Raw genomic sequence first — 14,358 nt, 5'->3', positions numbered from 1 at the left:
GACACACCTGAGCGACTGAACTGAACTGAACTGAATAGGATAGTAACCTTTCTTCTGGTCTGGGCTCGGGTTGGAAAAGAATTTCCAGACATGAGACAAAATGAGAGGGAAATAAAGTTTATTAGAACGGGGGACGCTGTTAGAACAGCAGGCCAGCTCAAATGAGAAAGGATGCTGATCAGGGGTCCTCAGTCCACTTTCATAGCCAGGGTACAAAGAGTGGGATAGGGGTCTTGTGGATCATTTGCTGAATGGATGAGGCACATATACTAGGTGGGAGGCAGAGTAAGAAAAATACATTCTCCTTATGGGGTTGGAGGGGAGACAGTTTATGCTGCTCAGAAGGACCTGAAATCCATCAATAGCTACAACATGGGGGAGGGAAAGATGCTAAGGGGTCTTGTTTTTCCATTCCTGCATTCCAAGACCCTCCTTGGTTTTATCTACTCTTTTGTCCCTGGGTCACCACATACCTCCCTCTCTTTATTTTTAGGGCCAATACTTTGGCCCTTGTTGATACCCTGTTCATGTCTAACTATCTACCCATCTCCCTTCTCACACATTTTGGATTCCAATTTCAAGGAAAAAGGGGCGATGACCACTCTGGTTTCTTCAGGCTGAGCAGGGGTGCCATGGGAATCTGAGTTCCCTTTGCCTATTCTGTCAGGGTGCATTTACGGAGGGCAATGAGAGTCCATGGAATGATAAGGTGACTTGTTTCCACATTGTCTAGGTGTTGGTCAGGGAATATTCTTGCACGACCACTTGGACATTTGTGGTATTTTTGAAGAAACAAACTTTACAAGAAAGTTGGGTACTCTTTTGCCCCCTTCTGATGCCTATGTCAGAAGCTTTCTCTATCTCCTTTATACTTTAATAAAACTTTATTTTAAAAAAAAAAAATAAAGTTAAAGGTACATGACCCAAAGATGAAAAGAAGTAGAAATTTGCTCATGGGCTAGCCAGGAGAAACAGGACTGGACAAGAAGAAGCAAGAATTTGGGCTCATAAAATCTTTACCTGAAAGCATCTGACTATCAGAAGGCCAGTTCTTCTGGGTTTTTCCCAGAGCACAGAGTGCCTTATTTCTGATCTCTACTCTGAACTCCTTTTGCGGGCTGTTGAAAGTCAGGCACTTGCAGTGGTCATGATGTCATCTTTGTAGAGACAGCTGGCAGAGTCCAGTCAGCAGAGTCCCTTTGTAGCCACATATTTGACCATGCTTTGGGGGCACTTCTTGGCCATTGTGTCCCGCAGCACTGGGAAGGCTCATTCCCAGGCCTAGGGAAGGTTCCACTAATAGACCACTCAATGTGCTGTTTCTAGAGCAGGCCTTGTGAGTAGCAAAAGTCTTTGGATCATACTTGTCTTACTAGCCTCTTTATCCCAGAGAATATTCCTTCTTGTTCCTTCTTCCCATATCTAGAGGTACATTATTACAACAATTAATAGCATATGGAACTGCATATCAACATTTTATCACAGGCTCAGTCACAGATTTAGTAACCTAAGAAACAATCTTCTGAAACAAGCAACATAGAAAATAATATAGCTATAGCTAGCAGTTAGTAGTCAGGTGATAAGTAAGAATGGTAAGTCAAGAACTTTCATTAGGTAAAGCAGTATACCCCAGGTCATCTGACTTCATTTCTTAAATGACTATAGCCAGGTGTTAATCTCCTGGTTGTATATCATTGCGCATCTAATCTTTATCTGAAGACTGTTTACTGAGATTAGCTTTAGAAACAAACTTATAGTGTCCTTTTTAATAACTTAATTAAATCTTTTAGAAATATAACAAGGAACTATCTCAGAAGTGAGTCTTAGTAAACACTAGACTTTAATTAACAAAACTAGAAATTTAGTTTAACAATGAACAAAACTTAATATTCAGTGAAACAATTTATTTTTCTTTATGAGGGCATTAACCCTGTAGCCAGGGAAGGCTTTAACCCATCAAATAAAAGTGAGGTTTGTCAGGGAACTGGGAAAAGCCATGCAGCCATCTTGGATTTCCCATAGCACTGACTCTTTGATTTACATCTATTGTTCACCCATTTTTAATTCTGCGATTCAGGAGCAGACTATGGCCATGTTTTAAGGACATCAGGATGGCAAAAGCCTAACCATGAGGGGTTATTTTTTTACAAGAAGAATGAGCTTTGTCTACATGTACCATAATCTTATGTAATGCTTATTTACTTTACCAAAGTAACAAAAGATTTTTAAAATGAATATAAATCACTTAAAGGCAAAGAAATTCATAATGTCTTCTTGAAAGCTGCATTCTAAGAAAACTCTGTTCTATTAGCATAGAGAGTAGACTAAATTCCAGTCTGGTACCAGCTTACCAGATAGCAAACAAAATTTGTTCATCGGTTAACCATAAAAAATCTTTTCCATAAATCATGAAGTAGCAGTATTCTTACAAAGGCATCAGAGTGAAACCATAGAAGGCATGATTAAATCTGATTAAACTGCAACTGACAATGTAGCTTGGTCATTGCTATGACTTGTAACACTTTAGCAGGATAACTAGAATTATAGTTGACCACATTTTATTAGGGCATATCAGATCTATATGAACTCCACATAAGTTTAGGATATCTATATTAGTAACATCCACCATATCGTATAATCTGAGAAGATTTATCACCCCTTCAACAGTACTTCCCATATAATTTAACAAGTCCAATGAACTCAGGTAGTTTAATAGCTCCCTGGGATGTCTCAGGGGCCCTCTGAAGAATTCCAAAGTCAGCAAGAAGTCAAGTTATTTAGGAAGTTTTGTTGACCAATATCAAAAGGGGTTATAACGCTCAGTCAGATAAAATCATATAGATCACTCGGAAACATTATATTCACTTAGCCAAAATAACAAAGAAGATTTCAAAGGTAAACATAGAACAGATCACTTCAGAGGTAAAGAAACTTAAAATCCATCATCAAAGGCAAGTCAACATCTCAAGAAAACTTGTATTTATGAACAAAACTCTTCCCTTGGGGTCCACTTTCCATGAAACCTTATCACTCTCTGTACCCATTACTTTGTTCTCCCACCCTGAAACAGCCACCGGTAAGTCAGACCTACTTCCTTTTCCCTTCGTAAAATGTAACTTCACTCCTCATACCTTCTTTACTGAAAATATACATTCTACTTTCCTTAAGCAACCAAGAACTTAAGCATTCTATACATTGGTGAACATAAATACCAGTGATAATTCCTAAAAAAAAAAAAAAAAAAAAAAAGAAATTCTAGAGAACATCTCAGGATGGCATCAAGCATTATTCATGAATATTCCAAAATCTCTAGTTTCTCGGTAAGAGGAAGTTAGTCCTTAGGAATGAATGTTTCAGAATCTTCTTTTATTTGGAAATTACCTAGCTATCCAATAAACTTCCATCACTTAGTTTAGCACAGTCCTAGAAATTCAGGTTACCACAATCTAGAGGATGTTTTAGACAGACATTTCTAAAGAATAATTATTCTTAAGACTTTCTCTGAAAGCTCATATCTCTTTTACATTTTCTTTGAAGGTTTTTTTTTTTTTTTTTTTCCCTTTCCTAGAGGTACTTTCCTGGTTAACAAACTTGTAACAGATATAAAAATATAACAACATTTAACTTATAATAAACCTAGGCATAATGAAAATACTGTGCTTAATGAGTCTTAGACATATCTACATTAGATTAGCAAACAAACATTAATACTCGGTATTTAATATTGAATATTTCCCAGTTCACGTGCATCTGAAATTCATTTAGGTTAATTTCTCTTGCAGTTAGAATTGTCTGATTTGTAAGAACTTACTTCCCTTTAGGCCAATTAAATTAGAACTCATTTACAACTTCAGCAATATTATGAAAAAAAAAAAAAAAAAAAAAAGAGTGCACACTGAGACATACATAAATCCAGACAGACAGACAGACAGAGACCTCATAGTTTCCTGCCTGAGAGTTAAAACATCTCTTTGACCCTTTTTTGTTTGTTTGTTTGTTTGGCCTGATGTTCTGATTTGTCCAAGGCTGAGTGAGGTCTCAGGCAAAGTGGGCAGTGTATTTCAAGGACTAGGAAAGGGTTAACTTCAAGCTTTTCCCTAGGCAGGCCTTTTAACAAGCTAGTTGGTTTTAAATGCATATGCAAAAAGAAAGGATTTTGCAGTTCCCAAGGGAAAGAAAATTTCATTTTAACCAGTTTTCTCCAGAGTCTAAAGAGTGTCAGGGTCATCCTGTGTCAAAAAGCCATTATTTGTTTCCGTAGTCTTAGTTTTATAGCTAAAATATAGACAAACTAATGCTCAAATTGACTCTGATATCAGGGGCATTTCAGCTGATAAAAATTTTGGACTGTCCCTCTGGTGGGAAGTGAGGTCTTTGTCCCATGAGGAGAATCTGAAGGATTAAGGGAATTTGCAGGAGTGGGGGAAGCTTGGTCCTTCCCAGCCCTGAGAAACAGGAGTAGTCAGAAGGGAATTCTTTAGGATGCTCAGGAATGGGGGAATCTTGCTTCCCTCTTCACCTGAGAGATAAGCTTCCTTAGAAGGGGATTCTTTAGAATGATAGGACAGTTTTTGATCCTTCAGGCTTTGGAATACAGGAGAAACACCTGGACCAAAGGGAACCTCAGAATCTTTTCCTAGAGATCATGTGGATATGAAAGGTCGAGTAGGGGTCATCTAGGAAAACTGAGAGAGACAGACAGAGGGGACAGGAGACAGGCAGGCAACAGAACGCAAGGAAATTTCAGTCCTTTCCCGTCCTTTGGCAAAACCTGGTGTGCCACTCAGAGGCCATTTCCGGGGGTCCCCCGTTTGTGTAGGAGCCAGGCCTTTTGGAGGGTCAACATTTCCCAGTTTCTGAGAATGGAGCCGAGGGTTGAGTATGAGAGAGCGTCCTGGGATGAGAGAGAACCCGCTCTTAGCCCACCTACCACAGAAGGGGCGAACCAAGTCACTGGCTGACAGGAAGGCGGCCCTTTTCCCCAGTCGTCTCTCCCTGCGACTGACGCACAAAATGGCCGCGCGGCCCAGCAGTCGCGTCCAACAGAGAGACGGGACCTGAGAGAGCCCTGCAGCGAGGCCACCAGGCGACACGGGCAGAGAAAGACAGAGATGCCCGGGAGCAACCAGGCGACTCACCGTTTGGTGACTCCCTGAAACGGGGAAGGCACGCTTGGGATGGCTCAGAGGCAACACCCAGGCTCCCGTAAACCAATCCAGACCAGAAGGGAGAGAAGTGACAGTGACAGGGAAGAAGCCTGAGGAATCCGCCTTGCAATACATCCAGGAGGCGGTGGCCGGGGACGATGGTCTCTGTTTTGCTTCAACCACTATGCGCCTGACATGGTGGACGGAAGTTGTCTTGCTGGGGGCGGATGCCCTTGTGGCCTGATCCGTTCTCTGTCCCCCCATCCTCACATGGGAGTCTTTCTGGGGCAGGCGCCCTAGTGGCTTTTATGTGTCTGACCTGCGCCCACACAGTATTGGTTGGCACAGTCCTCACTTGCAAGAAAGGCAAAGGAGAGACCCTCACCCACTCAAGCGGCAGCTACTTGGGGTGCAGTGGGCAGTGAGGCGTTTACAACACACCAGAGGGTAACCCTGGCCAGAGTACCTCAGTTGCTGCCACAGCACTTGCTGTTGGCAGAGGGTCCCTATGAGGAAGGAGAAGCGAGGAGGCGGGGAAGAGACTCTAAGTCCCCAAACAAGCCACCAAAAATGTCATGGTCTGGGTGCGAGTTGGAAAAGAATTCCCAGACATGAGACAATAAGGGTCTGTTTTTTTAGTTTCTGCATTCTAAGACCCTCCTTGGTTTTATCTGCTCTTCACTCTTGGGGTAACCAGAACCTTGGCAGAAAGAATCATTTTAGCTATTTAGTATGTACCCTATATCTTTCTGATTGTTTTTATCAGCGTCTTGAAAGGACAAGAGGAATAACTAAAAATGAGTAAAGTTGCTCTTCTACCTTTTGGCACATATTTTAACAAACAGCCACTAAATGGCAGAACTTAAACTTCACTTTAGTTTATGTACTTTAGACTTTAGCTAATAAAACACAGAGAGGTTCACAGAGACAACACTGAAAAAGGTTGATAGAAGCTTCTGTAACTGTAAAGAATACTAAAGACAAGAAAAGGTTTAGTCACTCAGTCCTGTCTTATTCTCTGTGACCCCATGGACTCTAACTGGCCAGATTCCTCTGTCCAAGAAATCCCTAAGCAGGAATACTGGAATGGGTAGTCATTCCCTTCCCCAGAAGTTCTTCAAAAAACAAAGCAAAAAGAAAAGAAGAAAAAATTGATCAAGTCATGTTAATATTTTCAAACATACAGTCCAGTTCAGTTGCTCAGTCAGGTCCAACTCTTTGCGATCCCATGGCCCACAGCACACCAGGCCTCCCTGTCCATCATCCACTCTAGGAGCCTACTCAAACTAATCTCCACTGAGTACAGACATACACTCAAATGGGGCTATATGCTCATTAGGAGGAAGAGAGAAAATTTTTCATTTCACTAAACTCAGGTAATTTTGAATGGATTAAAATGTACATAATGTGAGAGGATGATATTCTTTATTTGTACTAAACTGTATTTTAATTTTAATACAGTTGAGCATAGATTAGGACTAATTAGATTCTTGTAAACATTTTGGAAAATACAAAACTGTGATGAGACCCTGTGATGTGAGCATGGAGTGTACTGGAAAAGATCAGACCTGGGCTTGGGATGAAAACCCCCACTCCCCAAACCCAGCATCTCTGCTAAACACACCTGAGTGTTCATCTTTCAAAGCAGAAAGAAAGTAAGAAGACATGGGGTTATGCCATTAATGAGAGTTTAGGCACATCCCTCACTTATTCTTTACAAGACACTTGTTCAAGTCAAATGGAAAAAACAAATTCATAGCATGGGATTCTCACATAAACACCTAAAGCAGTGAACATGAGTCATGGGGTAAGAAGTACATAGAGGAATGCATTATCACTGCATGGGTATTTTGGCACTATATGGAAACTATGACCTGAATCTATCATTAAAAAATGTTAGTTCAGGAACTCTGTGATGATCCAGTGACTAAGATCCTGAGCTCCCAATGCACAGAGCTCTGGTTCTTTCCCTGATCAGCAAACTAGATCTCACGTGCTGTAGCTAAGAGTTTACATGTCACAACCAAAGAAGCCGAAAATTACAAGGATAACTGAAGATCCTACCTGCCATAAGAAGATCCAGTGCAGCCAAATAAATAAATATTTTAAAAATGTGTTGTAAGCAAATTTCACTTCATATGATCTGTAGCCTAACGTTGCAGTCCTTTAATGGCCCGGAACCTGCTGGTCTGGAGTCGACAAGAAAAAAGCAAAAGACAGAAAGAGGCTGATATTCCTTGGTTTACGCAGAGAACCTATAAAGCCCTTGACACAGGGCTTGTACCACTCATGAAGGCACAGGGCATCCTCTCGAGGAAGTCTTGAAAGCCCGGGTGAGAAAGTGACCTTGCCAGGTTTCCATGCTCCAGAGAATTAGACTGAGAGGGAGAGAGAGTGAGAGAGAGAGAGAGAGAAAGAAAGAAAGACACAGGGACCCAAGCTCTGATGGAACAAGGGTGCTTTAATGATCTTTGTGTGAGCATATACAGGCTGTTAAGGAATTTCTTTGACAATAATAAAGATCAGAAAACCAAACATATAGTAACCATTACCAAGGAAACAAGGAATTAATATTGGTCATAAGGTCAGAAGAAAACCCGTATCTCAAGAGTGATGGTCCTGACTAGGCAGATTTACTTAAGGGAAAGAGTTTACTGAAAGAAATCCATGCAGGCGATTCATCTCATTATCTCAGTCCTGGGAGCAGGACTGAACTGGTGTTAGAGTATAATATGACTTTTACACAGCAATATTTCCTACCGTAATCCTAAGCCAAAAAAAGATGAGAAATGACCCACAAACCATTTCAGAAACTATTCTGATCTGGAAAAGAAATGATAAAATAATAAGAACAATATTGGCATATTTACTTTTGAGTGTTGTATTTGTATGACACAGGATGAACTGTCCGTCAAGGAAACAGGGAATATTTCTAAAAAGTATACTCTGACCCAAGAGTTCTTGAGTGGGACAAATGTGCCATTTCTTTTAGCAAGCTTAACTTTTTTCTTAGTATTGTTAACAAGCTTCTTTTCACTAGTGGTGTTCAAAATTCTGCTCCATGAATGACCATTTTGAATACTAACCAAATACAATAGTCAGGTAAGCATTCATGCTTACTTTTGAACTTCAAGTGTTTTACACATTTTGCAGTTCAAATATGAGAGCATCCTCAGTAGCAACAATCATTTTAACTATTTAGGATATACTATATATCTTTCTGAGAGTTTTGATAGAGTCTTCCAATTATGTTGCTGTTCCACCTTTTTGCAAATATGTAGCAAACATACCTTAAACAGCTTAAATTTACTTCACTCTATGTACTCTAATAATACACAGACGAATACATAGGGACAACTCTAAAGAAAGTTCACAGAAGCTTCTCTAACTGTAAAGAATACAAGAAGAAAAAAAAAAAAAGAATACAAGAAAAATAACTGACCAAATCATATGAACATTTCCATGCATACATCTATTAAAATGGAACTATATATTCATTTCACTAAAATGAAACAATCGAAGGCCATGGAAAATATGTAAGAACAGTTTTCAAAGTTTAGAATCAATACAAATCTTCATGAAATGATGATGGCTTTTAAATAAGCCCTAGGTTTCTGCCTGCACACACAGATGCACACATAAACACACTTCAGGTAAAAGCAAGCTTCCATAAGTAACAGATCTTTTGGAACAAACATTTTTAATCCACCTTTCTTTAAAAAAAAAAAAAAAAAAAAAAACAAAAAAAAAACTCATGTATTTTAGAATTTACGGTAAAACAAGCATTTACAAATTGCCGGGGTCCAGCCTCGGCAGGATCCAGGGGGTACCCTTAGGATGAACGGCGTCGGCGAGAGAGAGAGACGTGAGACTAGCCTTGATAGGGCCAAGTCTGTGTTTTACTTTTTGACAACCAGTCTTATACCCTTTCACAGAACGTTTTCAAGGTACAAGATGCTTACTCATGGTTACACAGGATTAGCATTACATCATTTTGATTTTTAGGAGAAGCAGGATTTTTTTTTGCTTTCTAATTCTATAGTAATTTTTAGCACATGATCTTCTGGCCTTGAGGCTATTAACATTTTATGCAGGTCAGGTGATTGTAAACCTATTTTCCGTTTTTATGGTGACCTTAACTGAAAGGTAACAGGGTCATAGGGAAGTAGTACAGAGTAGAATTATATTCTTGTTAATACAAAAACTAATCTTTCGGCAAAAGTAGTCAGTTGCATTTATCTAAGAAGTTTAGCCCATACAGACTCTGCGGCTTCAGTGAGGCAGCTTCTGCCTAGTACTCCTGGCTGACAATTAACAACCATCTCATTGTTACAACACTAGGGCTAAGTTCTTATTTCCCTAGATCTTTAACTATATTAACAATGGTTTTTATAACACAACCTTAGCACATTAAAGGCAAAAATACAGCAAGCAAAACACAGCAAGCAAATCACAACGGAATAACCACCTATAGAATAATTTTCTTATGTTTTCTAATAGGACTCCTTTACCCCTTAAAAGGGCTCTATATCTATTAGGGCTTTTATATAATCAGGTTCTTTATGCTATTTTATGATTAGGATATTATAAGCAATCATGCATATTAGTACCAAGCGCATAAATGCATTTGGCTAACAAAACTACCAGTAAAGGAGTTTTACATTAAAACACTCCTTTCCACCCTAAATAATCTCATAAAATACCACCACCTGGGAAACTTATTGATTAAAGTTCTAAGTTGATTCTTATTTGGAAAGAGATCGGGGAAGGCCTTCCTGCCTGTGTCAGAGAAATTAGGGAGTAGTCCATTGAGGCAGGCATCAGAAAGACAGGTATCATCTTTTAAGGTGAGAGCCAAGCGCAGCTTTTCGAAATCCCTGAAAACCTGATCTGCCTTGCCTGTCAGGCTTTCTCCTCGTGACCTTGTCATGGGTGGGATCTCGTGAACTGGCCTTTTTGAAAACCCCTGAAAACCTGATTCGCCTTGCCCGTCAGGTTTTCTCCCTTCCGGCCTTGTTAGGGGCAAGGTTTCATGAGCTGACTTTTTCGAAACCCCTGAAAACCTGATTCGCCTTGCTCGTCAGTTTACTCCCCTATGGCCTTTTTAGGGGCAGGGTTTCATGACCTGACTTTTTCGAAACCCCTGAAAACCTGATTCGCCTTGCCCATCAGGTTATCTCCCCTATGGCCTTTTTAGGGGTAGGGTCTCATGTGTTGGCTCCCGGCAACAAATTGTGCATGAATGCATGTTAAGTGACATGTATCACATCTAACACTTTGTGACCCCATTGACTGTAGCCATCCAGACTCCTCTGTTCATGGGATTTCCCAGGCAAGAATACTGGAGGGGGTTGCCATTTCCTTCTCCAGGGGAACTTCCTAACCCGGGGATCAAACCCAGTTCTCCTGCATTGGCAGGTGGATTCTTTACTACTGAGTCACCCGGGTTCAATGAAAACTATTTTGTCTCTTTAGTAAGAATGATCAAAAACACAATATGAGAAATAGTGTACATTTTATTAGCAAATATACCATGACACCTATGTAGAACACATTTCCAGACCTATGTGAAGAAACTGTAAACCTTTACTGAAGCACATCAAGTCTGAATATCACAAGTTTTACTTGGAAGATGTGGTGACATAAAGACTTCAGTGACTCCAAATTCAGAACAATTGAAACTCAAAACAAACATGGATATTTCAAGTATAAGGCTCAGCTGTACCTAGGAGAGCCAACATAATTTTGAATTAAAAAATGAAAAAAAATGTAAATAGAGGGAAATTACAGATTTCTGTAATTACAATCTGTAAATCTGTAATTCTGCCAAATTACAGATGAAGTTATAACTGTATAGACTAGTAAAACTTCAAAATAAATGAAGCAAAATAGTTACAATGTAGCCAAAGAAGCTCACCTAAAGAGATACTTAGACATTACTTTGAACAATAAAATAGAATGTAAGCACAACAAAATATTTTTTAATATTGCAACACGTGAGGTATTCCAAAGTAACAACAAAAATCAGAGGGGGAAGAAAAAGTCAAAGGGCATAAAGGAAAGATTTAGGTTTCAGCGTTGTGTAATAAAGAATTTAGGGAAAAAAGAAAAAAAAAGAATTCAGGGGCTTGCCCGATGGTCCACCGGTGAGAACTTTCCCTGTCAATGCAGAGGACACAGGTTCCATCCCTGGTCAGGGAAGATCCCACAAGCCTCGGAGCAACTAAGCTAGTGTGCCACAACTGCTGAAGCCCATATCCTCCAGAGCCTGCCAGGGATTAATCCAACGACTGAACCCGTGCCTTAGAGCCAGAGCTCCACAACAAGATAGTGGCCCCTCCTAATCACAACAGAGAAAGCCCAAGACCATCAGAAAAATCCCAGTATAGCCAAAACTAAATAAATACCAAAACAAAACAACAACAAAAAAGAATTTGGCAGGCTTTGGTCCCCAGGTTCTGGAAGTTTGTTAACTACGCTTGGAATTTAACTTTTTTTTTTTTTTTTTTCCTCTCTCGGAATTTCCTTAGTGACTTAAGTAGCTTTATTACTCTCCGTGGGCCCTGATAATTTATGCTAACAACATGACCTACGGCCGGCTCCTAGTTTAATAATGAGATGACTCAGGTGGTGAGGCTGGGCATTTCACAAAGACCAACGAAGTGACTAGAGATTTGGGGCTTTGAGCCAAGTGGGCTGATTAGCCCAACCTCTAAGGAGGGGAGAATGCTGGAGATGTTATCAATCCCACCTATGTAGCTAAACCCCAATAAAAACTCGGGACTTAAAAGCTTGAGTGAGCTTCTCTGCCTGCAATACTCTGTCTTCTGTCACACCGATATGCCAGGAGGGCAATGGGTCCCTTGGGATGATGACTATGGGTACCTTCAAACAAACCCGTTCAGAAGTCAAGGAGCTTATCAAGTCCAAAGAAACAGCATTTCAGGAAAGAGAGACAGAACAAACACGGACTATGCCTCTTACCTGGGAACGAGTCATTTCTGACTCTTTGTTTTCCTTCCCCTCTGGTCTTCCTTCTCAGGTAAGATCAGTCTTGGGAAGTGACCCGAGTGTTGTAAATAGGCTGTTGAATACTTAGAAAACCACAGCGAGCTCCCTGTAACACAGCCCCACACAGAGGGAGGATCTCAACAGGTACAAATCACAATCCTCCACGGCCACTGACACAGCAGGGATTCTGGAACACAGAATCAAACGATGTGTTTTTAGTTGTATTCTTTTCTTCAGAACTCGCGGCCCTTCCTGTGAAAACCACGCGTTCTAGGCTGACCCTCCCCTTCAAACCTTAGGCGAGACCCTGACCAAACTCCATACAGAATAGAGCCTCCTTCACCTCTTCGTGGATCAGGGACCTAGGGGTTGGGCAATGCAGGACTTGAAGCAGCGGTCTCTACAAGTTAGAAGGCAGAACTGTCAGAGACGAACTTAGACCCTAGAACGATGCTAACAGAAAGCTGACGTGGGCCCCAGGGACCCGGCAGCTAAGCTAACGGACCTCAGAACTTCTTACGGCGATGCGAGGACACACTGGGGATGGGAAAATGGGGGCGGTACCTTGAACATCCGCAGAGACCCCCGAAACCCACGTGTGAAGGACAACAGGCCGTGGGACTACGACATCCGGGTTTTAAACTAACAAACAAACTCACCAGAACCCTCTGTCGCTCATTTAAACGCAACTCCGGGTCTGCAGGATACTGCGCACGCGCGGGCGGAAAATCCGGTACAGAGGAGGTGAGTGCGCTGCCGCGGCCAACGAGAGGCAACGTAAGGGAGAGGGTGGGACGAGGCCGGAAGCGCAGGTACGTAGGGGCGGGGCCAGTGGGGGCGGAGCCTTCCTCCCTTCACCCCTCCCCAGTCCGTTTTGGGTCTGTTGGTCCTTCTGTCCAGCTGTGCTTCCTTTCTCTGGTTTTTGATGCCTTTAAATCTCTTTGACTTCCTCTGGAGCAGAGCTGCTTCCTGCCTGTTCTAAGTTAGTTTTTAACACAACTTAAGGCAAAAGAGAAGAATTTTGAGAGCTGCCTCTATGGGAAGCCGAGATGTTTTCACCAAGTTGAAAAACGGGGAAAATTCAAAAGCCCTTTTTGTGAGTGTGTGAAGATGGGTGTCTCCTCAGTGACGAAAAGTAGAACGTAATCACTTCAGCAGCAGCTGCAACAACAATTAACACAGGTGTATGGATGTGAGAGTTGGACTGTAAAGAAAGCTGAGCACTGAAGAATTGATGCTTTTGAACTGTGGTGTTGGAGAAGACTCTTGAGAGTCCCTTGGACTGCAAGGAGATCCAAGCAATCCATCCTAAAGGAGATCAGTCCTGGGTATTCATTGGAAGGACTGATGCTAAAGCTGAAACTCCAATTCTGTGGCCACCTCATGCGAAGAGTTGACTCATTGGAAAAGCCCTGATGCTGGGTGGGATTGGGGGCAGGAGGAGAAGGGGACGACAGAGGATGAGATGGCTGGATGGCGTCACCGACTCGATGGGCATGAGTTTGAGTAAACTCCAGGAGTTTGTGATGGACAGGGAGGCCTGGCGTGCTGCGATTCATGGGGTTGCAAAGAGTCGGACATGACTGAGCGACTGAACTGGACTGAGGAACATATTTTATGATGTCAATCCTTGCATCTCATGACTAGAGAAGCACTAAATCCTTTCATGGTTATATGAGATCCTCATGATTAGCAAGAAACCTTCTGTAAAATGAGTGCTCAATGGCATTGAACTCCCCCTTCACCAAAACTATATACATTGACCTTCCCCCACTGCCACTTTGGAGCAGTCCCTCACAACTATCTGAAGTTCTCCCTCCCAGGCGGCAGTCCTCATTTTGCCCCAGTTCAGTCCAGTCGCTCAGTCGTGTCCCACTGTTTGCAACCCATGGACTGAAGCATGCCAGGCTTCCCTGTCCATCACCAACTCCCAGAGGTTTCTCAAGCTCATGTCCCTCGACTTGGTGATGCCATCCAACCATCTCATCCTGCCTTCAATCTTGCCCAGCATCAGGGTCTTTTCCAGTGAATCCTTTCTTTGTAGCAAGTGGCCAAAGTGTTGGAGTTTCAGCTTCAGCAAGAAGAAAGCGATAAAGAATGATAGAGCCTCTTGATGAAACTGTAAGAGAAGAGTGAAAAAGTTGGCTTAAAACTCAACATTCAGAAAGCTAAAGTCATGGCATCCAATCCCATCACTTCA

At 41.6% G+C, this 14,358-nt stretch overlaps 1 protein-coding gene across 1 annotated transcript in view; it reads right to left on the bottom strand.

The window, feature by feature from the left end:
- Positions 1-12,897, bottom strand: part of LOC136161705 (zinc finger protein 420-like) — a 56,702-nt gene extending 43,805 nt beyond the window's left edge. The window contains 2 exon segments of the mRNA XM_065926730.1: positions 12,132-12,345; positions 12,818-12,897. Of these exon segments, the coding sequence (XP_065782802.1) occupies positions 12,132-12,146 (15 nt within the window). The 5' untranslated portion in view covers positions 12,147-12,345; positions 12,818-12,897.
- Between the last annotated feature and the right edge of the window lie 1,461 nt (positions 12,898-14,358).

Source organism: Muntiacus reevesi, chromosome 2 (assembly GCF_963930625.1).
Source record: "Muntiacus reevesi chromosome 2, mMunRee1.1, whole genome shotgun sequence".
Taxonomy (NCBI): Eukaryota; Metazoa; Chordata; class Mammalia; order Artiodactyla; family Cervidae; genus Muntiacus; species Muntiacus reevesi.
This window is presented reverse-complemented; position numbering and strand designations above follow the sequence as displayed.